Source organism: Macaca mulatta, chromosome 13, assembly GCF_049350105.2.
Source record: "Macaca mulatta isolate MMU2019108-1 chromosome 13, T2T-MMU8v2.0, whole genome shotgun sequence".
In the NCBI taxonomy this organism is placed as follows: Eukaryota; Metazoa; Chordata; class Mammalia; order Primates; family Cercopithecidae; genus Macaca; species Macaca mulatta.
The window spans coordinates 50530730-50557464 of NC_133418.1; the positions used below are offsets into that span (position 1 = coordinate 50530730).

Genomic DNA, 26735 nt, shown 5'->3' on the forward strand with positions numbered 1-26735 from the left:
GTGATCAATGCTGGTAGGTCAGGCTGTTAATAAGATAGATTTTTATTAACTCTGTCTCTAGCATTCACATGAGGGAAATGCAGCTGGCTGTTTGCTGATAATGACCTTGCCTGCAGGAAGGGCTGGATCAGATTGGGTGGGGGTGACCATCTGACTGTGAGCAAACTATTTACCCAGAATTCCATCCTCTCTCATGCCCACCCCTGCCGGACTGCAAGTGGAGGGCTGGGAAGGAGAATGACCTGAATTGGAGCCCACCCAAGTGTGGAGGGCCCTTTGGGGTTACTCAGAAATAACCAGAGCTTAGCACCTCCCAAGAGCCATGAAAGCAAATTCCAAATCCAAGCTGCCTCTGGTCTCAACTCAGAGCAGACCACAAACACGAACTTGCCAGAAGATTCTTATGAGACACATGCTCTGAGAACATTACTGCAATGACCGGGAAGGGGCAGGAGAAGTGGGTCAGTTGTTGGGTCAGACCAGATCAGTACGTTTTCAAAAGCCCTGAATGGTTCTATGCACATAGGCAGGGATGCTTTCTCACTCCATGCAGGATGGAGAAAGCCGAGCTTTCTGTGTCAACCCTGAAATCACCCTCATTAAGATCCTCTGTAGTCCAGGCATGGTGGCTCATGCCTGTAATCCCAGCACTTTGGGAGGCTGAAGCGGGTGGATCACCTGAGGCCAGGAGTTCAAGACCAGCCTGGCCAATATGATGAAACTCCATCTTTACTAAAATTACAAAAAAATTAGCCAGGCATGCTGGTGGGTGCTTGTAATCCCAGCTACTCAGGAGTCTGAGTCAGGAGAATTGCTTGAACCTGGGAGGCAGAGGTTGCAGGGAGCCAAGATCGTGCCATTGCACTCCAGCCTGGGCAACAAGAGTGAAACTCTGTCTCAAAAAAAAAAAAATCCTGTATAATGCCCTCTTAACATCATTTCCCATCTTAGTGGGGCAGTAGGCATCCCCAGACTTCTGGTTTCACCACCCATCTGGAATCAACCTTCCAGTGGAGCCAGAGCTGCCCACCCAATTTAAAGGAGAGTAGGAAGCTGAGAGCTCCAAATGCAGAAATCAACAAACTTGGTTCATTCATTCAATTAATATTTATTATCTGCAAGCCCTGAGCCTGCTAGAGATATAAAAATGGAACATGGTAGATCCTGCCCCTGCTCTCTTGGGCTCTCAGTCCAATTGGACATAGAAGCAAATAAGGGGGCATCTGGTAATAGGGCCACTGTGAAAGCCGAGCATAGGAGCATCTAATCCAGGCAGGAGGGGTCCAGGAAGGCTTCTAGGAGGAAGAGATGTTCACACTGAGACCTGAAGGATGGGTCAGAGTTAGCCAGGAGAGGGTAGGGAAGGGGGGAGAGGGCCCTGGAACCGGAAAAACAGACACATAGAGGAACAGGCACAGGTTCCCTGTGGCTGGACTGTAGAGCAAGAGGCTGGGAATGGCAGGGCTGATGATGCAGATTCTATGCCGGCCATGTTATAGTGTTTGAACTTGGTGCTGAGAGCTTCAGAAGACCACTGAAAGGTTCTAGGTGGGAAAAGGACAGAATCATGCATATCCTTAAGAGAGATCATCTGGCTTTAGTGTGGAGAATGGATAAAAGGGGGCAAGACTTGGCCAGTTAGGAGGCTGGTCCAAGGGAGAGGTGCTGGCAGTGGGGATAGAGAGAAGGGGTAGATAGAGACAAAATTTAAAAGGTAGAATTGACAGGACTTGACAACAGATGGCACATGGGGGCAGATAGTCAGGGAGGCACCCAGAATTCCCACTTAAGCTAGTGGGTACCTCATGGTAGCAGCTTAGGAAACATAAATGTAGTAGTAAAGTTTTATTACATTGGGTATTTTTTGTTTTGTTTTGGGGGCAGTTGATAATGAGTTCCATTTTGGATAGGTTCTATTTGAAGAAACTCCAAGTGGAGATGTCCAGGGATCATCATGTGGCCACTGTGTCTGGAGTTCAGTAGAGAAGCATAAATGTGTGAGGCATCAGCATCTAGGTGGAAATCAAGCCCACAGAAAAGGATAAGGTTGCCCCTGAGGTCTGTGAAGTGAGAAGAAAGCCCAGAATAGTCCCCAGGAATTTTGGTATTTGCAGGATGGGCAGATGAAGAGGAATCCACAAAAGAGACTGAGAAGGGGCAACCAGGAGGTTAGGAGGCAAATCGGAGGAGGGCTTCGTCCTGGAAACCAAGGGCAGAGAGACATTCAAGATGGAGGGAGGGGATAACAAGTACCACAAGAACTGAAGCGCATCCACAGGATGGACCCACTCCCGCAGTCTGAGAAGGGGTAGGGCAGAAGCCAGAGGGCAGTAAGTTGAGAAGAGTTAAAAGTAAAAAACTGACTTGACAGTTCTTCCAAGATGCTTATCCATGAAGGGCAGGAGTGAAAGAAGCGTCTTAAGGGGAACATAGGCCAAGGGAGATCCTTTTGGTTTTGAGGGTCAGTGAAATATGAGCATATTGTAGGCTTACAAGAAGGGTCCAGGGGAAAGAGAGTGATTTAAAGGGAAAAGAAGCTGAGGGAGGCTGCTGGATGGAGCAAGGCGGCCCTGGGCACAGGTGGAGGGGCTTCTAGCAGGGAGTTGAGGGAATTCCAGGCCTGTCTCTGGTTTGAGGAGACAGGTGGGGTGGAAAAGCGATTGTAGGAGCTGCAGATGGCTGGTATACACGAGCCAGACAAGCAGCTCCAGGTTAGCAGTCATCGCTCTCTTGTTTTATTGCAGTGGAGTCATGCATGGAGATTTGTGGTCAGATGAAGGTTTTTAAGGTTGTTTGACTTCCACCTTCTGCTGATCTACTCTTCTGAATAATTATACTCTTTGTCATTATCAAGCTGCTTTTATGTCCAGTATCTAACTTGGTCCTTCCCTCTCTCTATGCTAGTCCAAACTGAAACTTGAGGCTTATGTTGGTGAAGTAGGAAAAAGGGATTTTTATATGAATCAGAACCTGGATCAAGCTGCAGGTAAAATGTTCCCTGAAGTCTCAGAGGCCCTGGGTTCCATCCAGTGCTCTCACAACTGGCAGTGTAAACACAGAATGAGGGTTATGCTAGGGGCTTTCATCCCTCAGGGACTTAGGATAACTTATAGTTAGCACAGCCCAGGGCAGAGCTGCATGAGAGACCTTCAAAGTCCTGCAATTGGACAGGGGAAGCACAAGTCCACACCCACAGGGACAGCCAGGCAGTGACACAAGGCCATCACGCGGTTGACCCAGGATAGTACGATCAGATTAGTTGGCCAGTGAGTGAGATTGGAAGGCTAATTAAGTGAGGAGAGATGGAAGGGACTGGAACACTCAGGGAGCTCTTCCCAGATAGGGCAGAACTGGCTGGCAGCTCTTCAGAACCCTTGGAGGTGGTCTGCAGGAGTAAACACCTCCCCCAACCAAAGTCATCCCTGGATAGCTCTCTCAGTTGCAGCTGTCAGGAGGGGAATAACCCCACCATCAGACCACCTTCATGTCAAAACCCCTACTTGATTTACCTATTCATATATATGTTTTATATATCCAAATATATATTTAAACTTTCTATTATGAAAAATTTCAAACACAAAAAGTAGAGAATAGTTCCCATCACCCAGCTTCATCAAAGATTCATATTTATCTATATCCACCACTTTTTTTGTTTGCTTTTAGGGATTTTTTGTTGTTGTTTGCTTTTGCTGGGGTATTTTAAAGGCAATCCCAAATGTTGTAAACATTTCAGTACACATCTTTATGAATTAGACTTCATTGTAAACACAACAATGCCGTTATATCTCCTAATAAAATTGAGAAAAATTCCTTATTATAATTGGTTATCTAGTCTAGATTCAATTTCTCTTACTGTCTCAAAAATATCTTATTTCTGTTGGTTTATACAACTTAGAATCAAAACAAGGTCTACACGTTGATTTTGGTGGTTTTATCTCCTGTCTTGTTAGGATCACAGCCATCAGACTCCAGAGATGCCAAAGGAAGAGTCCTGCCTAAAAACCTTTTGGCAACAGTACTTTATTTATTTATTTATTTTTCAATTTTTGAGACAGAGTCTCACTCTGTCACCCGCGCTGGAGTGCAGTGGCACAATCTCAGCTCACTGCAACCTCCACCTCCTGGGTTCAAGCAATTCTCCTGCCTCAGCCTCCCAAGTAGCTGGGATTACAGGTGCCCGCCACCACACCCAACTAATTTTTGCATTTTTAGTAGAGATAGGGTCTCACCATGTTGCCAGGCTGGTCTCAAACTCCTGGTTTCAGGTGATCCACCTGCCTCAGCCTCCCAAAGTGCTGGGATTACAGGCATGAGCCACTGCTCCTGGCCGGCAGCAGTACTATATACTAGAGTCAAGAGCCCCCACCCAGCATCTCCATCTCTGGCTCCCACAGCCTAATCTTAAGCGAACTGTCAGGGACTGTGTGCGATGCCCAAGGGGAAAGAAATGCCACTGTCATCATCAGGAGGTTTGGGGCTACAGGTAACAGAAACCCACTCAGGCTAACTCATACAAATGGAGGGAGCATCACTGGGACACTGGGGTGACTTCATAGTCTCCTGGGGCATGATCTCTGAAGGGCTGGGCCTGGGAAGCTGGCCTGTCCTCTTTCTCTCTGCTTCTGGTCTCTGCTTCTCTCAGGGCATCTCCTTTACTCTTTTGCAACCAGCTTCTTCTGCTTGTCCCTGCCTCTGGCCAATCCTCAGCTTCCATGTTCACATCCACCCTACTCAAGGGACCATCCCACAGCAATTCCACATTCTTCATGGAGAATCTGATCTTTCCAACTTTGGTTGCCCTATCACTGGGACCCAGATCAGAGGTATGAGGAGGTATGGGAGGCCTTGCTATATCCTAGAGAGCACATCCCCATTGAAGACAGGCAGAGCAGACACCCCAAATATGTCTTTCATACATCTGTAGTAATGAAGATATGCACTTAATGTAAGCAATCCTTTGGCCACAGTTCTGCCTCTAATACCAACCAGAACTTCAGAATTCTTCAAGTTGCCTATGAGAGTATAGGTGGTGCGATTTTACAAACTCATCCTCCTCTTGAAGGAGAGCGAGACCACACCCTATCTCTGTCCATGGAGATCCACGGATGTCACTGCAGCACTACATCAATCCCTAGAGCAGTGGAAAGGTGGAAGCTCTAACCTCTGAGTCTAGGAGAACTTTGGAGAGGTTGTTTTATCCATACCTCTCTTCTTTCATTCCAAAAATAGTTGAGGGGATGTTGTGTTAGGTCCTGTGGGAGAATTACAATGAATAAAATATGAATCTGTTCTTAAAGTGCCTATGATCTAGTACAGGTATCAGCAAGCATGTTCTGTTAATGGCTAATGAATAAAATATGAATCTGTTCTTAAAGTGCCTATGATCTAGTACAGGTATCAGCAAGCATGTTCTGTTAATGGCTAGACAGAAAATATTTTCAGCTTTTGTGCACAAATGATCTCTTCTCCCACCCTTTTATTTCCTCTCCTCTCCCCCCTCCTCTTCTTCACTTTTTCTCTCCTTCTCTTCTCCTTTCTCTCCTCTGCCTCCTCTTTCTCCTTCTTTACAGTGCTTTAAATATATAAAAACCATGCTTAGCTAGCTGGCCACACAAAAACAGGCTACTTGGAGTGGGGTGCTTGGAGCCCATGAGGCATGATATTTCAACCCCAATCTGGTATAAAGCAGGCATGTGCTCATACACACAGATAACTAAAACTCAGGGTGGTATGTGCAAAGTGGTGAGAACAGGCTCTATAATCTAAAGACATGCCTCCAAATCCTGTCTCTTATAAGCTGCATGACCTTGGGCAGGCTCCTCATCCTCTAAGGGTCTCAGTCTCCTCACCTGTACAATGAATAGTCACAGACCTACCTCATGAGATAGATTTAAGGATTAAATGAGATAATACATGTTAAGTGCTTAGCATAGTGCCTGGCACGTAGAAAGTGCTCAGTAAGCTTTAGCTGTTGTCGTGATTAGGAAGTGTTATTTGATAAATGATAAAAAGTGTGATGGGAGTCAGAGGAACGAGAGGTCTCCTCAACCTGGGCCCTTGGGAAGGCATTGTTATGGGAGAGGTGGCGTTTGAACTTGGCCTAGAATAGCAGAGGTGGAAGAGGCAGTGAAGGGAGGTACCAGCAGACTCTGAGGGAGGCAGACAACTGTGTAGATGACAGTCCCTTAGGGCAATTACAGGGACTTCCTGGATACACATACAAAAGCTGTATGTGGTCCTCACACAGCTTTTGCCTCCACAAGCCTCTCCCTGAAGGAGCCTGTTCAGAATTTGTCAGTAACTTTGTCTGATGGCATTCACTTAGCTGTGGGCTCCCCTTCAACCCTGAATGAGGACATGGTGTGCAGGAGGATGGACCCTTCACCAAATGCATGAGCTTGGGAGCAGAGGCCACCCCCATTTCATTCACCACAGCTCCCTGGAATGCCACACCTCTGCCCCATCACCACCAGCTATACCACTGCAGTTCATCACTGTCTGGGAAGGAGTGGTTCTCCTGTAATGCCCAAACTGCACCGCATCACCAAAGGCCCTCAGCAGAGGTTCCTAGGCCACCAAAAGGAAAGACTTTCATTCAGAGGGAATCAGTCAGCCATGGGAGGAAGTGGGGTTCATTACAGAACAATCTAAGACAGAAGGCCCTATCTATCTGATCCCAGTTCCAGACATATCTCATGTGTAGAGATGAAAGATCATCCTGAGTCTATTAAACACTGGACTCACTTAACTAATGATTAACTCATTCTGATTCTATATTCAGCAACTTTTTGGTGATAATTTGGCTTACTCTGTATATCTGCCCATAAGAGAATGCAAAGGCTAGAGGATGAGCATAACAAACCCCTGTAATGATTGTAAATCTCACTGTAAATTAAATAAATTGGCCTTCAGGTTTATGCATCAGCCTTAGTGATCTTAGTTAGCATTAGACAGTGTTACTGGACTTAGTCATCTTTGGGACACTAAAAAGATCCAATTTCTGAGCCTGGACTGGGGCGGGTGCCCCAAGAGCCTGTGAGGCCTTTCTGGTGCTCATCAGCCCCTTCTGGTACCTTCTGAACTTCTCCATATGTGTGCTGACCCTTGACCCATGCCTGCCCACTCAATCTTTTATACTTTATAATCTTTCAAATTTACTGCCAAGTTTGGTTTATTAACATATACATGGTATGTGAAGTCATAATCAGTTGTAGAAACAACTTGTTATACTATCTCACATACATATTTTCATGCACGTGATTTTATGTAGCATGAATTGGCCAAATAAATTGTAAGAATGGGCCAGAATTTGCTTCGGTGTTTCTCCCGTGTTTTTGAGATGGAGTCTTGCTCTGTCGCCCAGGCTAGAGTGCAGTGGTGCCATCTCAGTTCACTGCAACCTCCACCTCCTGGGCTCAAGTGATTCTCCTGCCTCAGCAACCTTGGGCAGGCTCCTCATCCTCTAAGGGTCTCAGTCTCCTCACCTGTACAATGAGAATAGTCACAGACCTACCTCGTGAGATAGATTTAAGGATTAGATGAGATAATACATGTTAAGTGCTTAGCATAGTGCTTGGCTGGGAGTAGCTGGGATTACAGGCATGCGCAACCACGCCCAGCTAATCTTTGTTTTTTTAGTAGAGACAGGATTTTACCATGTTGGCCAGGCTGTTCTCAAAACTCCTGACCTCAAGGGATCTTCCTGCCTCGGCCTCCCAAAGTGCTGGGATTATAGGCGTGAGCCACAAGGCCTGGCCTCAGGTGTTCCCCTTTTGAAAAATCTTCCTTCCACAGATCATTTCTTAGTGCCTCTGTCAAAGACTGAACCAGGGGAGTATCTGATGATTCCTCAGACATCTCTAGGAAAATTCTTAATGGGCTTGTAAGTGAATTAATACTGGTCTTCAGTTTCTGTTGGGAAATTCAGTATCCTGATATGATTCATATGAAGTTAAAAAGCTTTGCTGGATAATGAAGAAAAACTTACATTTCTTACTTTTAAGAAATGAATTTGTTGGAGTCACAAAATGTATTACACACAGGGCTTAGGCAGAAAGCACAAACATGTCTTGATGCTTTGTAACTAATACACAGAAGTCAAGCTTTTGGGTAATTGGGCGGGGTGGGAGAGTTACAGAATAAAGTTGGTGAGGCCACATAGATAGAGTGACCACAGTGTGGATATATAGTTTACAAATTTTAATTGAGTAGACTTCTCGTAAGAAACAAATTCACACCAATATAATTATTAAAACAAATGTTTAGAGGCAGCATAGCCTTAGCATTAAAGGTTACTTGCATTGGGACATTACATTTTTTAAATTAGAATGTCCTAAGGGGGATTTTGCAAACAAACTAACCAGGACACAATTTAATTATAATGATATTCAAAATAAGTATAGATAGAAGCTTCTCTTCAATCACAATGTTTATGTATATCCTCCAGATTTTAGTCTTATCTAACCACACATAATGGGCAGCCTGTTGTTTTATCATCTCAAGGATCTGTGTCTTCCTTTAAAAAAATATTGATGTCTGATTCTCAGTCCGCTGAGGTTGACGTAATTAGTCTGAGATTTAGCCTGGGTTTTAGAATTTGTAAAAAGCTCCCAGATGATCCTAATGCAGCCATTGAAAACTGCTGATATTTACTCTAGCCCAGCAGGATCAGTGGGAGTTATGAAGTTTCCATCTGAGGAGAGAACTAGAATTCAGGTCTCTTGGTTTTCAACCCTTTCCAGATCCTTCTTGAAGGAGAGCCTCCTCTTCTCCCATCCTGTGATTTGAGCATTGGAAGCCTTGGCTGTACCTGGTAGCTAGCCTCATGATGCTTTCTCCTGCTCTTGTTATTAATAGAACAGCAGTGTCCTCTAATCATATCTCTGACCGAGTTACTAGTCACAGAAAAAGCCTCAGTTCTGGCCCTGCTTTGTGTGACAGAGAGCTGCTTTCTGTAACAAGTGACATTTCAAGGTTCCTTTTAGCTCCATTGCAGTCAGGAGGGGGGCACCTGGTGCCCACCCCGGCATGCAGAGTTGGGAGTCTACACCCAGGCTTGGGCAAAATCCCTAAAAGTTAAAGCTTTGCTGGATAATGAAGGAGAACGTGGAGCTTTTCTTTCCACTTGACCTGCTTCCCCAACTCTAATTCCCCACTTTTTGAAACCAGCCATGGTATAAAGTTCACTTTGCAATGAGTTGTTTGGGATTACACATGAACCTTATTATCCGTCTTCCACAAGTTTTTAAACTTGGCTTTGACCAGAGGCTTTTTACAGAGGCCATTCCTTTATTCATTCTGGAGAATGTTTAAGGATTTTATTATGGAAAATTCAAATTTATACAAAAGTAGTATATAGCAGAATGAACCCCCACCTGCCCATCACCTAGCTTCAACAGTGAACAGCTAACTCACAGCAAATCTTGTTTCTCTGTCCCCAACCTACTACCCCAGACACACATGCTAGATCAGGTTGACACAAATCCCAGACACCACATCATTCCATCTGTAAATATTTCACTATGTCTCTAAAAGATAAGGGCCTCTTTCTTTCTTTTTAGATACAGAGTCTTTCTCTGTCGCTTTCCCCATAAGCTTCATTGCAGTGGTGCAATCACAGTTCACTGCAGCCTCAAACTCCTGTACTTAATCCTCCTACCTCAGCCTCCTGAGTAGCTGGGACTACAGGCATATGCCACACACCTGGCTAATTATTTTATTTTTTGTATAATGGAGTCTTGCTTTGTTTCTCAGGCAGGTCTCAAGCAATCCTCCCACCTCAGCCTCCCAAAGCGCTGGGATTACAAGTGTGAGCCACCATGCCCAGCTTCTGAGTATTTTTAAATATACTTAAACAAAATGAGTTTTAAGCTTTTTTCCCCTAGTCATTTCCTCATAGCGAGATCTCACCCACAGTGGTCAGTGAGGTCTTGTTACCCTCAAGCAGGAGGGAGCAAGCATTTAATACGGTTGATCTGGGCAGGAGACCATAAGGGGACACCAGAGAGGAAGCAATGGCACCTGTCTTCAAAAAGCTTAATGTATATTTGGCATTTGTTATATACCAAAGCAATCATAAAACATGATTGGCTACAATTAATTATTAATTTAGGCACTGAGCCTGAATTAATTCATTAATTATTTTAGGCTCTGAGCCTAAGAAGTTATAAACTTTACCTAGAATAGTTTGGAGCACAGAGTTGCCTGGATCCCATCTGTTTTTATTCTGATGTCAACTGGTCTAGGATATGACTGAGACATGAAGATTTTAAAGGCATCTAGGGTATTCATATATGCAACCAAGCTTAAGTATCACTGTCCTAGAACAGTGGTTCCTAAAGTGCTTCATGTTGAGAACCGTCCTAGGGTGTTATAGGAGAAATAAGCAGAATAACTGGCAGAGGCTTTGTGGAGGAAGGGGCACTCTCACTGGGCAGTGGAAAACAGAGAGGAAATAGGACATTCTGCATGATCTCAGAGGTGATCTGCAGACCAGCAGCATGACCACACCTGGGAGCTTATTAGAAATGTAGAATCTTTGACCTTATTCCAGACCTGCTGAATGAGGATCTGCATTTTGACAAGATCCCCATGCACATTAGTTTGAGACACATTGGTGTAGTAGAGTATGTACTGTAAATGAACTTCCATTATAAAATCGGAGAAACTAAAGCATGGCATGACCATGCTAGAAAGGAGACCCTTTCAGCTGGTGTTCTTGGAGCCATTCTAAGGGAAAGAGGCCATGTCCTGCTGTATAATGAGAATCAGACCTATGTGAGCTACATTTGCTGCGTTGGGACCCCATATAAGTTGAACTATCCCCTAAGTCACACCATCCTATGTGCCTACAGAACAGGGGCTCCTGAACCCACAGGGTGCAGTCAAATAACCTGGGAGTTTCCATGGTGGGGTCACCCTCCTGGCGGGGTAACCATCCAGGCATTGGTATTTTTATAAATCTCTCCAAGTTATTCTAATGGACAGCCAAGGTTGAAAACCACTGCTATGGATCTTTGGTCCTGCATGTTTCCTTTTCCATTCAAGGTGAAAGTGAGCTAAATTTCTAGCTGTAGCCATTGAAAGCACAAAATTAAGTTCCAGGTGGAAGGCTTAATGGTGCAACATCTGGATTCCCAAAATAGTTATAGAGGGGACTAGAGAGGTGTCCCTAGTTAAGTGATCTCATATTCTGCAATTTCTTAAATTAAATTTTCTGGATTCTGGTAGCAGAGTCTAATTCTGGCATTGGCTTAAAACTGGAGACAAGTAATTTAGTGTTTCTGCACGCTGTTCTCATATGGGTTGCCGCCCTTGTCTGTGTGTGTATGGGGTTAATGTTTGGTGTATGCCTAACACAGTACAAATAGTTGAAGTCTTGAGAGGTGGAGAGGACTGCATGTCTTTGCTATCTGCTATCTGGAGTTAGTAGAGGATGTTTCAAAGAGGGAGCATTGCTCTTATCACTCCTTCAGGTGGAGTTGCATTTGTGTGAGCAGAAGACTGAAGAATGGGATGTCAGGGGAGAGAGCTGCCTGAGACTATCTGGCCTAGGATGTTTGTGAGACAGTGAAGAGAGCAACCCACCGAAGTGGCTGTGCACTGGGCCACATCACACCTTTAGGTGGATGGGTAAGGCCATGTAGTAGCAAAAGAGTCTTTGGGAGGAGGGTGACAGTTCAGTTTATCTTTTGTATCATTTTTGAGCAAAAAAAAAAAAAAAAGGGGGGGGCAATCTGAGTAGGAAGTTGGTCCTCAGGAAGAAAAGTTGAACATCCTCTCAACTAAAACATTTGGACTGGCCGGGCACAGTGGCTCATACCTGTAATCCCAGCATTTTGAGAGGCTGAGGCGGGTAGATCACCTAAGGTCAGGAATTTGAGACCAGCCTGACCAATGTGGTGAAACCCCATCTCTACTAAAAAAAAATAATAATAAAAAAAAAAATAGCCGGGCCTGGTGGCAGGCGCCTGTAATCCCAGCTGCTCAGAAGGCTGAGACAGGAGAATCACTTGAACCACGGAGGAAGAGGTTGCAGTGAGCCGAGATTGCACCACTGCACTCTAGCCTGGGTGATGAGAGTGAAACTCCGTCTCAAAAAAAAAACAAAAAAAAAATTTGGACTTATCCTTTGGTCTGTTCCTTGTAAACTCTTATGTTAACATACCTTTTAGAAACATCTTACTTTCGATATCACATAGTCTTGGATCTGGCATAATTTAAATGATATTTCCCAAAGAGATTTCTCCACGAAAGATCAGCTACAACTTGTCTGCTTGGTCTCTGGCTCCAGCCCCCATGTTTCAGGTCTTCACCTCCCAGTCCTTCTCTAATCAGATCTCCCCATCCTGTGTCCATTTGATTCCCGAGGATCCCACCAGGTGCCTGGTTAACTTGTCTCAAATAAATGTATGGAACAAAGGTGTTCAACATTGATAATGCAAAATATACAGTTACATGAAGAGGAAATCTGATGAAGGAAAAGATGTTCAATCTCACTAGTAATCAGAAGAGTGCAAATGTGAGATAATTTTTCAATTACCAAATGAACAAAGATGAAAAAGAATGAAAATACTGAAGTCTGGGAGACTTCAGGGAAATGTAAGATCTCACTGGTGGCACTGGGCACTGACACAAGCTTTCTGGAAAACAGTTTGGTAATGTTTGTTATAAATGTAAAAATGTGCAGACACAGCAATTCCACTTCTGAGAGTTTATTCTAAAGAAATTATTGAGCAGGGACTAAGGATGTTCTGACCAGCCTTAATTAATAATAAAGAATAATTAGAAATAATCTGAATGTCCACCAGTTGAGAACTCTGCCTATCAATTATGGTACGTTCAGACAGTGGAATACTAGAAACACTTCAGAATGATGTTTTTTTCTCTTTTTTTTTTTTTTTTGAGACGGAGTCTCACTCTGTCGCCCAGGCTGGAGTGCACTGGTGTGATCTCGGCTCACTGCAAGCTCCGCCTCCTGGGTTCACGCCATTCTTCTGCCTCAGTCTCCCAAGTAGCTGGGACTACAGGCGCCCACCACCATGCCCAGCTAATGTTTTTGTATTTTTTGTAGAGACGGGGTTTCACCGTGTTAGCCAGGATGGTCTTGATCTCCTGACCTCGTGATCTGCCCTCCTCGGCCTCCCAAAGTGCTGGGATTACAGACGTGAGCCACCGCGCCCGGCCCAGAATGATGTTAATACTAATAGACACAAAAGGATGTCCATTAGATACTATGCCCTTAAGGTCCTTGTGGTGCCATTAATGTAAAGTTAATGCAAACATGGGCATATGTGCACGCATGCACAGGCATATGTGGGTGCATGCACAGGGAGATCTAGAATGGCAGTTACCAAAATATCAACCATCAAGACATCAATATGATGTCTCCTGGTTGGAGAAGCTTTGAATGACTTTGCTTTCTTCTTTTTTTTTATTGTTCCTAAAATTACAAAAGTAATATTCTTTATTTTTAACTTAATAGCTAACATTAACAGTATTTTGTGTGCTAGGCACTGCTCTAATTGCTGTACACTATTATTATTACTGAAGAAATCAAAGGTGATGAGAGATTAAGTAACTTACCTGAGATTCTCAGCTAGTAAATGATGGAGCTGGTTTTCAAAACCTGATAGTGTTGCTTCATAGACTGCGCTCTTTTTTTAAAAAAAGTGTAGACGGAGTCTCACTCTGTCACCCAGGCTGGAGTGCAGTGGTGCCATCTCGGCTCACTGCAACCTCTGCCTTCCAGGCTTAAGTGATCCTCCCACCTCAGTCTCCCAAGAAGCTGGGACCACAGCTGCGTGCCACCATGCCCAGCTAATTTTTTGTATTTTTTGGTAGAGTCAGGGTTTCACCATGTTGCCCAGGCTGGTCTCAAACTCCTGAGCACAGGCGATCCACCCGCCTGGGCCTCCCAAAGTACTGGAATCACAGTCATGAGCCACCTCACCCAGCCTAACCACTACACTAACTAACCCCAATAGAGTGAAAGTCTTAAATCCCGCCCCAACAACAATCCTACTCCTCTGCTCAAAGTAATCATTGTTAACCATTTGACATGGATCCCTCCAAAACTTTTGCTTTCTCCAGACACATGTGTGTGCACACACAAGTGTGTTTTTCTTTTTTATAAAATGGGATGGTAGTGTCTGTCCTGTCAGCATGTGAGTTCACCCTCGTATTTTTTATTTATTTCTGGGGGATCCACAGCATGGACATACAGAATTGATGTAATCATGCTTCTACTGAAAACCTGGTGGTTTCCAGTTCTTTGGCCTAACAGATAAGGCTTCATCGAGCGTCCTTGTATACATATTACAGGGTGTGGCAGTGTAATTATATTCCTGTGATCGTTTCCTAGAAATGGAACCGCTGGGTCAAAAGGCATGCACACTGAATGTTGAAAGAGGCTGCCCACACCAGGAAGGCTGTGTCATTACACCTGCAGCAGATAAGAGGCCACCTCCCTATGTTTTCACTGACATAGGAAGTTGTCAATCTTTTTAACTTTTGCCCATGTAAGAAATGAAGAATGTTATTTCATTTGTAGTAATTTAAAAGTCCGTGATTACTGGTAAAGTTGAGCATCTTTTCATATGTTTATTGGCCATCTTCATTTCTTCTCAGGATTGTTTACTTTCTATTGGATAATTTGAGTTAATTGGTTGTATTATAAATATTAGTCTTTTGGTGCTTTCTTTGTTGCAGATATTTTTCTCAGCACATTTCTTCAAACTTGATTTATATGTTATTTTACTATACAGAAGTTTTCATTTATTTTAGTTTTGTGTAATCAAATCTGTCCTTTTTTTTTTTCTTTATGGTTTTATACATATGGTTTTGTTTAGGAAGTCTTTCTCCACAATATTCTCCAAGAATATAAGAATGCTCTCCTATATTCTCTACTAGTACATTTGCATTTTTGCTTATATATTTATTTTTATGTTTAGACTTTAATCCATGAAGAATTTAGTATTGTTTTTGGTGAAAAGTAGGGATTTAACTTTCTATTTTTAGGTTGGTTGTCTTTTAAACAACTCCTTCATCAAAACCCAAATTCCGTGACTAGGGTGGTGGCTCACAACTGTAATTCTAGCACTTTGGGAGGCCAAGGTGGCCCAATCACTTAAGCCCAGGAGTTCAAGACCAGCCTGGGCAACATGATGAAACCCCATCTCTACAAAAAATACAAAAATTAGCCAAGCAAATTGGTGCATGCATGTAGTCCCAGCTACTTGGGAGGCTGAGTTGGGAAGATCACCTGAGCCCAGGTGGTCGAGGCTGCAGTGAGCTGAAATCATGCCACTGCACTCCAGCCTGGGTGAGACTCTGTCTAAAACAACAACAACAACAACAACAAAAAACCTGAATTCCCATGGATATACAGATCTGTTTCTGGACTGTTGTGCCATTGATCCCTTGTCTATATCTGGCCTGGAATCACACTGCTTTAATTACTGAAGCTTCTCCACAAGTTTTTATATGTGCTAAGGCATGCCCCATCCCCATTTCTCCTCGTTTTTCAACTTTCCCCAACCATTCTCATATGTTTACTTTTTTTAGAGGAACTTTAGAATTAGATAGTCATGGTCCAAAAGTCCTCCCTTGGGATTTAAGTTGTAATAGATTGGCGCTACCCATGCATTTGTGGTTGACATCTTACAAAGGGGAGCTAGGTGTCTCCAGCCAGGACTCCTTGCTCCCCTGGCTCTGTCTGAGGCCTTTCTACTTGAACACCCAGCCCATGATTCCAAGGCTTCTAGAAAGGACAGATCCCTATACATCCTTGGTTAATTTTCTTTCCTTCCCCGGATGGCATGTGGATTTTTACCTGAACTTTCAGAGGCAAAAAGAGTGTAAAGCATGGAAACCTCAGACCTTGCAGGGGAACTCAGGGAGAAATATTTTTCGTCAGGGAACATTTTTCCTGCTCCCAGCAAACCACACTGAACACTCATGTGTGAACAGCCTGAGATAATCAGGTTCCAGTTGAGGCTTTTTAAAAAAACAGCCTTATTGTTCTAGAGTAACTTAAAATTCTCTAATTGCAAGTGTACTGGTAAATGATTTTTAGAAAATGTATGGAATTGTGCAACCATGTCCATAATCCAATTTTAGAACATTTCCATCACTCCCAGAAGATCCCCCATGCCCCTGTATAGTTCTCTGGATGCCACTTTCCTTAACATGACAGTATCAGGAGGAGTGGGGGAAAAATTAGGGCATTCCCAAGAGATCCTCTGCCTATGAGTCTAGGACCAACACCACAACCACATACATAGCATGACCCCACAGGACACCCATCTCTTGGGGAGACCCAGGCGGGCCTCCTCCTGAGGGCCCTGGCCACACTGAGCCCCATCCTTACCCTTCCAGGTGGATAAAGTTTGAAGAAAAGGTAGAGGAAGGCGGCGAACGCTGGAGCAAGCCCCACGTGTCCACACTGTCCCTGCACAGCCTCTTCGAGCTCCGTACCTGCCTGCAGACGGGGACAGTGCTGCTGGATTTGGACAGCGGCTCCTTACCACAGATCATAGGTGAGGCAGGGGCCACTATGTGCATCTCTCCTGTGGTCCCTGCAAACCAGGCAGCTCCCCTGACCTCATGCCTGCCCTCGAGTCTATGTGACTGGCCCATCTCTGACACCTGATTCTGCAGAGACCAGAATTGCAGACCTCTGTTGCTCCCAGGGCAGGATCATAGTCACTCCAAGTTTCAGTTTCATGTAGACCTCCAGTAGAGACGAAAAGACCATCCTCCAAAATGCCAACCAGAAATGTAGCAAAGGGGAGAGGGCCTCTTGCATAGTCAGAGACACCTCTTGCCATGGCAACCTGTTTCTTTTCAGGGTAAACTGGGTCATCATTCTTTAGGAAATTAGCTGTCATTTAGTGGTGTGTCAAAGGGAGGAGGTGGCTTGCCTTAACACCCCTAAAATTTTTTTGGGTTTTTTGTTCTAGCACATTGGATTTTGCCAGAAGTATTTTGCCCAAAATACTTTTCTAAAAAGAGTTCGTTTTAGGATTAAAACCATTGAACACAGGATTTTTGTGCCTCCTGGGGCAGTTTCGTATGTACTGTTTCTTTCCCTTTTCATAAGAACACTGACAGAAAGAGCAGAGTCACACACACACACACACACACACACACACACGCACATGCCCTTGAACAGGAGGAGGCCAAGAGTTGATGATGTGTCCAGTTTTCCACAGCTAGTGGCAAATCTAGGAGTATTTCCACTGACCCCCTGCCACATTTAATCCCACTAATAACAGGTGAAACTGAAGACCCCCATACCCTGGGGCGGTTCTGTCCCACAGGGACGAGGTGTGTATGTTTTCCACGCAGATGATGTCATTGAGAAGCAGATTGAGGATGGTCTCCTGCGACCAGAGCTCCGGGAGAGGGTCAGTTACGTCCTCCTGAGGAGGCACCGTCACCAAACCAAGAAGCCCATCCATCGCTCGTTAGTCGACATTGGGAAGTCAGTCTCCACCACAAGTGAGTCAGGCCTTACGCTGGTAGGCATGGGAAAAAATGCAGGGCCAGTATCAGGCCCTGGTACCTGGGTGAGCCCACCTTAGGGGCTGGGAGTTTCTGGAGAAATTCTGATGTTCTGGGGATCCCTCAGCCTCTGTCTCTGGCAGGCCTGTGGGGACCCCAGCCACACTCGCATGTTGTTCCCACCACCAGAGCAGAACAATTTCTAGGGAGAGAGTTGGTTCTCAGCTAGGGCTGCACATGGCAAATCACTTTGGAGATTGAGACGTGTCCTAATGCCTGGACCCCTGGAGAGTTGGAGTCAGTTGGTCTGGGGTATGGCCTGGAAAAAGAGAGAGAGGTTAGAATGCACCCCAAGAGTTTCTGGTGTCACACAGCATTGGGAAATGCTGGTAGAGATGGCTTGCTATGGAAAGGACCCAAAAGTTTCACATCAAACCCCCTGGAGAGGTCAAGAGCCTCAGCAGAAAATGGAACACATCAGGGTGGTAGAAGGGGCTGGGCTTATCTCAAGAGTGCCAGGGCTTGTAGATCTGGTGGTTGATGTCACTCTGATTAGCAGGACCTGGGGCCATTCAGAGAGAGTGAATTGTTCCACGCGCACATCTCAAATCTCCAACACTCCACTATCAATATCCGAGCCTAGATGCCCAGAGACACTAGCCCTGCTGAGCCTGTCAGACAAACACAGTAACCAGAGCAAAGTTGCTACGTTAAAAACATTGAGGAGCCTCTAAATGAATTACTTAAAAATGGGAAGTGAGCTGGGCACGGTGACCCACAACTGTAATCCCAGCACTTTGAGAGTCCAAGTGGGCGGATTGCTTGAGCTCAGGAGTTTGTGACCGGCCTGAGTGACATGGCATCAACCCCATCTCTACAAGAAATACATAAACCTCATGGTTTAAACCCCATGGCATAAACCCCGCCTTACAAAAAATTAGCCAAGCATGGTGGCACACACCTGTAGTCCCAGCTAATCAGGAGGCTGAGGTGGGAGGGTTGCTTGAACCCAGGATATGGAGCTTTCAGTGAGCAGAGATTGTGCCATTGCACTGCATCCTGGGCGACAGAGCAAGACCTTGTCTCAAAAAATCCCTCCCAAAACAACAGGAAGTGTTTAACATACCATAATAGCAACAGATACATATTCAGCACTTAACTACCTTCTGGGCACTATTCTGAGTGCTCTTCCTGTTTTAACTCACTTCATCCTAACAAAAACGCTGTGGTGTGTAGGTATGGTTCTTGTCTTCATTTTACAGATGAGACGCCTGAGGCACAGAGTTTAAGTAACTTGCCTAAGGTCACAAAGCCAGTAAGTGTGGAATCAGGGATGAACCCAAGCAGTCTACTACATCTTGTGCCCATTTAATGAACTGTGTATCTATCTCACTTTCCTTTTTTTTTTTTTTTTTGAGCGGAGTCTCGCTCTGTCGCCCAGGCTGGAGTGCAGTGGCCGGATCTCAGCTCACTGCAAGCTCCGCCTCCCGGGTTCACGCCATTCTCCTGCCTCAGCCTCCCGAGTAGCTGGGACTACAGGCGCCCGCCACCTCGCCCGGCTAGTTTTTTGTATTTTTTTAGTAGAGACGGGGTTTCACCGTGTTAGCCAGGATGGTCTCGATCTCCCGACCTCGTGATCCGCCCGTCTCGGCCTCCCAAAGTGCTGGGATTACAGGCTTGAACCACCGCGCCCGGCCTATCTCACTTTCAACAGTACAAATATTCTGTCTGTAATCTTGTTCTTTTTTTTTTTTTTGAGACAGAGTCTCACTCTGTTGCCTGGGCTGGAGTGCAATGGCGTGATCTCAGCTCACTGCAAACTCTGCTTCCTGGATTCAAGTGATTCTCCTGCCTCATCCTCCCAAGTAGCTGGGATTACAGGCGCCCACTACCATGCCTGGCAATTTTTTGTATTTTGGTAGAGACGGGGTTTCACCATGTTGACCAGGCTAGTCCCAAACTCCCAACTTCAGGTGATCTACCCGCCTCGGCCTCCCAAAGTGCTGGGATTACAGGCGTGAGCCACTGCGCCCAGGCTGTAATCTTGTTCAGACTATTGACTTGCTTAAATTAAAAAAAAAAAAAGAAAATAAAAAAAGAATTTCTTCCTAGAAGGGGAAGAGACATGTCTTGCTGCCCAGTTTTATTTATCTAAAGTGAGCTAACCCAAGAGGCTTCACTACACCAGCAAGGCTGTCAAAGCCAAGTCTCTTCTGATTCTCCTCCCAGATCGCAGTCCCGCCCGGAGCCCTGGTGCTGGCCCGAGTCTACACCACTCCACGGAGGACCTGCGGATGCGGCAGAGTGCAAATTACGGACGTCTGTGTGAGTGTGTGCTTCGCCACTCTGTGGCAACTTTATTCAGGCTGTGGCAGCTGTGACATGGCCACATTGCCATAGGTAGGGGAGACAAAGCCCAGGATCTGCCAAGAATTCTCAGGGCATGCATCAGGAGGAGCCTAACTTTCACTCTAAACCCAGGCTACTCTCAGGGCCTCATTTACTACCATAATATTCAAGTCATTCCTCTGAAAAATGAGGCTCTCAGTCACATCCTGGTGTAATCAATACCCACTCCCATGTTCTAGGTGTTTTTATCTTAGTCTGTATCTTCATCTTCATCAAACTGACATTAACCCTGTTTTTTGGTGCAAAGCTTTCCTGGAAATGGAATAAAAAACAGGCAAGGTCCTTTCCTTCTGTTCAGTCAGGCAGCATTCCCATCACTGGGTGGCAGTCTCGTGCCACCATGAAAAAGAAATGTGGGCAGAGTCATGGCCCCTTTTTTCTGGGAATGGCTGGTCGGGGGCGGGGTGTGGGTTTGAGGTGAGAGGTGACAGACAGGCTTTTCACGCACCTCACCTCGTCAGGGATACACAGACAGGCAAACTGGGGGAAAGAAAGGAGTGAACTTAGAAAATGAATTGAAAAAGAAAAAGCAGTGAAGGACTATTTTCCTTTAGGCGCTTTTACTAAAATGCCAAGATGTTAACAAGTGCAGCCCAGTGCTGTGCCCCTGTCCAGGCCGAGGAGTGACTTGGGGGCAATGCAGCCCCTGCCCATGGCCTTGGGCACAGCAGGCGTTTGCTGCAGTCTTCTCTCTCTGTCCTGATGACCCAAGTCCACTGAGTCTCCCTGGCCTTGTTATTCCACATAGGGATGCCCAGTGGCAGTGTTCAGTGGGTAGAGAGTGGCTTCGGGAAGACCTTCCACTCAGTTGTCATTGTATATGAGGTCACCTCCCTACCAACACTGCTTGGGGGTGGGAACCACTAGGACAAGAGGCATGAATGGATGATGACAGCTTTGTGTGAACTAGGTCATATTCAAGGTGGGCACCCACCCTGAGGTGGCCCAGCATGCAGAACACAGCGCACAGGGGAAGAATCAGAGAGGAGGAGATGCTGACTGAGTCTTGGAGCATAAATAGAAGTTTTCCAGGAGCAAGGAGGAGGAAGAGGGAGTTGTAAACAAAGGAAACAAATAGCAGGTTGGGGGATGGAAGAGAAGGATCTGGAGCTATGAAAGCAAAACATCGGTTCAGTTCACAGGAAGTGTAGGAGTTAAGGGGAAGAGAGGGTCAAATCAAAGAGGGCCTTGTGCACCCAGCAAAAGAACCCGGGTTTTATTCTGAAGATAATGGGAACCCCTGGGAAGCTTGAAGCAGGAGCATGCTGTGATCAGATTTCTGTCTGAGTAGGAATAATCTAGAAGGGGCAACATTGGAAGGCAGAGACTGAGCCTGCATTCTAGAATGGAGAGGAAGGGACAGAGGTGGAATTGAAGGACTGGTGGGAAGTAGGAGGTGATGAAGAGGGAGGGCCCAAGGCTGCTCCTAGATTTCTGTCTGAAGTGCTGGTGGATGGGAGGGAGGGGCATTGAGTGGAATGTGTCCATGAGGAAAGTGATTTGGAGGGTAAAAGAGTTGCATTTGAGGTGCCAGAGGGGACTGCTCCAAGGAGTCTAGAGCTCAGAAGAGGGATCAGACTAAAGATGCATCCTGGGCGTCCTCAGCCCAAATGGGTGTTGGAAAACAACAGGAGTGGGGGCGATTGACCAGCGGAGAGGCTGAGGCACCTGGAAGGGATGAGAGCAAAGACAAGGCCCTGGGAGGCCCAAGCAGGAGAGGATCCTCGGACAGAAATGAGAGGAGGAGAGCGAAGAGGAGCAGCATTCCGGACACCACGAGTGGCACAGTCCAATAGCCAAGACACAATAGGTCTGAGGGTGTCCGCCAGATTGGGCTAGTGGGAGAGGAGAGCTGGCTTTCTCCCTCTTAACAGAGGAAGGAACTACTGGGCAGTTCAAATAATTGGCTGTCACTGTTCTCATGGGGAGCCCACCTTCCTTCCCTCTGCCAGCCTAAATCCCCAGCCCACATTTAAAGACTGTCACCGGTCATGGAGGACAGAGGTGAAACTGCTCCCCTCTCCAGCAAATTCCAAGCTAAGTGACACATGGAACCTCATGTAATAATACATCTGTGTCCCTCCTCCTCTTCAGACCTGGTCCAGAGCCGCACCCAGAGTAGACAGCCTAGTGACATCCAGAAAGACGGGGTGGAGGGGTAGAGACTAGAGTGTGGTAGATTGAGGAGGGAGAAGGAAACAATGGAACCTGGAGTTTGACACCTCTTTCAGGAAAGCGGCCATTGAACAGAAGGAAAGTGAGAGGGTCCTAACTTAAAGGGACGCCAGGATTAAGGGGGAGGGGGTTTGCTTTGTTATGAACATGGGAGAGGTACATGAGTAGAGTCCATAGGAAAGGGTCCTGTGAGAGCCTGGCTTCCCCTGATGGATCTTGTTTTCCTTCTCTCCTAGGTCATGCCCAGAGCAGAAGCATGAATGACATTTCTCTCACCCCAAACACAGACCAGGTAGTAAAACCCCCGCACTTAGCTGCAGTGAAGGGCCAGGGCAGGAAGAAGTCTTTGGTTTCAGGAGCAGGGATCCCCTATGGGCAGAATTCCACTCCTACAAAGGAGTGGGAGTTCCAGGAAGGTCCCCAGTGGGGACTCTGGGCTGCCTGGGGGACTCTGCCAAGGCCAGCAGTCAGGGACTAGCAGAGTCCCAGGTGCTGGCTCTGTGTCAGGCCCTGGGGGTGTGGGACAGAAAACATGATCAAATGAGGCACCGGCTGTCCTTGAGCTTAGGATTTGTGGGAGAGAGAAGACCAGCACACATGGCTTCATCTATCCGGTGACCCACAAGCACCTTTAAAGAGGGGATAGGGATTGGGGCTGGCAGAGAGACAGAAAAGAATCTCCCTGTGGGGACAGCAGTGGTAGTTAATTAATTAGACTGTTCAATAGTGCATCTTCTTCCTGTGGTCTCCCGTGAGCTGGGCTGAAACCCTCTTGATGAGATCAGAATTCTGCAAACAAATTGGGTCCATTTGAGAATCCTGTGACTGTGCCTCTTGGGGAAGCCCAGAAGAGGCCCCCTTAATTCCAACTCCTGCACACCTCAAGGACAGGAGGTCCCATGGTCCTCTTGTGTATCTTCCCAGGAGTAGGAAGAAAGATGACAAAGGAAACCTGAGACTTGACGAGGAGCCTTCAGGAGCTTGGGTGACCTCCAGGCCTTCCAGCCACCCCTAAGTTTGGTGGAAGGCAAAAACAAAATCAGCTCCTCATATCAGTGTCCGGGCCCAAATAAATTAATAACAACAGTAACAAAATCAATCAATATTTAAGGTCCACACCACATGCACTACACTGTGCTGGGCATTTTCTGTGAATCACAGAGGTACTATTTTCATTCCCATTTTACTCATGAGAAAACACTGTGCCTCACAGCAGTTAAATAACACACCCAAGTCTATACAGCTGAAAGACAGAACTTTGATTTGACCTGGGTAGTCTAACTCCAGAGCCCTTAATTTGGAAGTAATTGAGGAACTAGTCAGTATTCTGGAACATTATTTGGAGAGGAAAACCACTTTTACTCATGCACACAGACAGCGGAACTGTGATAAGAAAGCATTACCTAGTAAAAGTTTTTATAACCTGTTTTAATGAATATGTGAGTGGTAATAATAACACTAGCTGTCACTTTCACCAGGCAGTGCTTCTTTGATTTAGGGATTGGAACCCATCACCTAGCGCCAGCATCTAGTTCTCCTTGCTGATACCTGATGTTGCTTCTCGGTATTTGCAGCATCAGTGGTCTATGCTAGTGGGCGTTCTTTAGGTGCAAGGCCAGAGGCATTTGCTCTGCAGGCTTTTTCTTCATCATTGGTTTGTGCAAAGCTAAACTCCATGCCTGCCCTCAGGTAGCAGATTCCCAGTGAACAGAGAGTAGATTTAGACAGCATCATTGTGCTGCAGTACAGAGCCAGACTGGAGTCCCCAGGGGTTCAGGAAGTGGAGTCAGCAGGGCCCTGGTTATACAAGCCCACGTCCAGGCTATGGGCAAGCCAGGGTTGGTTGGAACAGTAGCATGCTCCCATTTCTGGGATGCCACAACCCTGGCCTTCTTACCAAACATGTCACAATGTGTAAGGAAGGACCAAGTCCCTGGTTCAATTTCTCTTCTCTCCTGTATTACAGGTGGGTTGGTTGGATGGCCAGGTGTGGTGGTGCACACCTGTAATTCCAGCAGTTTGGGAGGCTGAGGCTGATGGATCACTCGAGGCCAGGAGTTTGAGACCAGCCTGGCCAACATGGAGAAACCCTGTCTCGATGAAAATTACAAAAATTAGCCGGGCGTGGTGGCACATGCCTGTAGTCCCAGCTACTCAGGAGACTGAGGCATGAGAAGTGCTTGAACCCAGGCGGAGGAGGTTGCAGTGAGCCGAGATGGTGCCACTGCACTCCAGCCTGGATGACAGAGTGAGACTCTTGTCTCAAAGCAAAACAAAACAAAACAAAACAACAACAAAAACAAGTGGGTTTGTTGGGACACCCTGAAGCATTGCTGTTTTCGAAGCCTCATTCTGCAGGGTGCTTCTGCCCAGCCTGCATCTCCTCCCCTTCCCTGGACACCCCCGCCCCAACCCCGCCTGATGCTTGGAGACGGTGACTGCCCTGGTACTCCCAGCCCTCCACCCTGAAGAATGCTGCTTAGTAATCAACTGACCATGCCTGAGACAAAGGGACATTTTGAGTCTCGGGGACTCTGGTGTTCCTGTCAATTCCTGCTTTTTCTCACTATATTAGGATCCTTGGGGCTACTGATGGTTGCCCAGGTGGTTGTGGAGGGTTATTTTTTTTTCCCAATTGGATTTAAAAGATTATAAGGGTACAGCTGTTGCTCACGAGCCCCTCCTCGTGCTGGTAGGCCAACCAGCCCAGTGTGTATGATGCCCCCACATGAGTTGAATCAGGAAACAGCCATGGGGACAAAAGGGCAGGACCTGTTGACCATATCCATGCCCACAACTGACCCCTCCACAGGGACAGGAAGAGACACAAGGAACCTGTGTCTTCACTGAGGCTGTGAGAAACAGGCCTGTGCCCACGGGAAAGACTCCAGCAGAAGGGGGATTGGTGGGAAAATTGTGATATTCACAGGCGCTCTCTTCAGAGCTGTCCTCTACCCCCAGGCTCTTTCCCACTGTGTCAGCCACTGTGGACTGCACGCAGCCCTGCCACCACCCCAACTGCTCCCCTCCATCTTCCAACAAAATTATCTCTGTCTCTTGTCTGTCCATGCCCTTGCTGCCCAGAGAGAAAGCAATCTGAAAAAGAAATTCATTCTAAGATGTTGAGGACTAAGAAGAGCTTGGAAGTAGCCACCCCTGGAGGATCTTCAGTGTAAAAGAGGACTCAGGAAGAATGAAGTTATAAATGTAGACAGTGGGAACATGTTTGGGTGGAGGGTTTGTCTCCAATACCTCTCACATCAGACCCCACTGGCTCTGCCTGTGTGACCTTCTTCCTTTGAAGAGACACTAGCCAGAGGGACTGAAGAGAGGCTACCTTGATAGTCTCCGCTGGAAAATTCCAGAAGTTATGAATTTCCTGGGAGGTCCCCTGGGGGTAACTTGGGGTCATGGAAGTCTCCCACAGACTTGGAGACTGGTCCAGGAATTCCTGTGAGCCAGGAAGCTGGTGACAAAGGGAAAAGAAGGCCTGTCTACTCTGACCATCAGAACAGGCCTCCTCCTCCCCACAGCCACCAAAAGTGAAGGTGGAGAGGGGAGGTCTGGGTGGCTAGAGTAGAAGCACTGAGACTTCCCATCTGCTCAGCCTGAAGAAGGCAATCTGGGCCTGATGTCTGGCAACCCCAGGGCTCTTCTCTGACCCCTCATCCCACAGCTCAGTGGAGCCGTTTTCATCCATCAAGGAATGTCTTAGTCAAGGAGAGTCATTGCCAGTACCTTCCCATCTACAAGGCTTAATGGTGCCTGGGGTTAACCTACATTCAGTCTTCCCATCTGCAGAATCAAAGGAGTACTTGTTTATTCTTTCAGTGTCTTGGCAACATTGAGAGAATTTTTTTCAAGTTAGGCCTCAAAGCAGTCTGAAGGGAAGTGAAGGAGAGCAGGTGGGAGTCTTCCTTGGCAATCTCATTTCCCCTCCCTGTCCAGCGGAAAAACAAATTCATGAAGAAGATTCCCAAGGACTCAGAAGCCTCCAACGTGCTCGTGGGTGAGGTGGACTTCCTAGACCAGCCATTCATCGCGTTCGTGCGCCTCATCCAGTCGGCCATGCTGGGAGGAGTGACCGAGGTGCCTGTCCCCACCAGGTGAGAGCCACTGAAACCTGTCCCCATGCCACCCTTAGGGAGCCAGTCAGCAGTGCAGTCAGCAAGCAGTGCTGTTGACTGTTAGTGCTCTCAGAGACACCTCTAAACTTGGAGGCTGCTGGGAAGGGAAATCTTCTGACTAGGGAAGAGTTTTAGAGTTTATTAAAAATAATCATAAAAGAGGCCGGGTGCGGTGGCTCATGCCTTTAATCCCAACACTTTGGGAGGCCAAGGCGGGCCAATCATGAGATCAGGAATTCGAGCCCAGCCTGGCGAACATGGTGAAACCCCGTCTCTACTAAAAATACAAAAAAATTAGCCAGGTGTGGTGGTGCACATCTGTAATCCCAACTACTCAGAAGGCTGAGGCAGGAGAATCACTTGAACCCAGGAGGCAGAGGTTGCAGTGAGCCGAAATCGTGCCATTGCACCCCAGCCTTGGTGACAGAGCAAGACTCCATCTTGGAAAAAAAATTAATAATAATAATAATAAAGAAGGAGGCAACAACTGGGAGAGAAGTTGTCAGGTGGGCTTGGGCA

General features: G+C 46.4%; 2 protein-coding genes across 18 annotated transcripts in view; both read left to right on the forward strand.

The window, feature by feature from the left end:
- Window positions 1–26735, forward strand: part of SLC4A5 (solute carrier family 4 member 5) — a 144108-nt gene that overhangs the window by 79060 nt on the left and 38313 nt on the right. For all 15 annotated transcript variants that reach the window (XR_013402681.1, XR_013402680.1, XM_077959216.1 and 12 more), the window contains 5 exons: window positions 16378–16538; window positions 17350–17502; window positions 19735–19830; window positions 22326–22381; window positions 26038–26195. Coding sequence is in view for 13 of the 15 variants with exons in the window: in XM_077959216.1 (XP_077815342.1) it covers window positions 16378–16538; window positions 17350–17502; window positions 19735–19830; window positions 22326–22381; window positions 26038–26195 (624 nt within the window). In the remaining 2 variants the exon portion in view is untranslated. The remainder of the gene's footprint in view (window positions 1–16377; window positions 16539–17349; window positions 17503–19734; window positions 19831–22325; window positions 22382–26037; window positions 26196–26735) is intronic.
- The window catches only part of BOLA3 (bolA family member 3), a 190764-nt gene that overhangs the window by 38454 nt on the left and 125575 nt on the right, over window positions 1–26735 (forward strand). The window contains exon 1 of one of the 3 annotated variants that reach the window (XM_077958499.1): window positions 9004–9007. The exons of the other annotated variants lie outside the window; for them this stretch is intronic. The gene's annotated coding sequence lies outside the window, so the exon portion shown is untranslated. Of the gene's footprint in view, window positions 1–9003; window positions 9008–26735 lie in introns of those variants that run through there. 3 annotated transcript variants of the gene reach the window in all.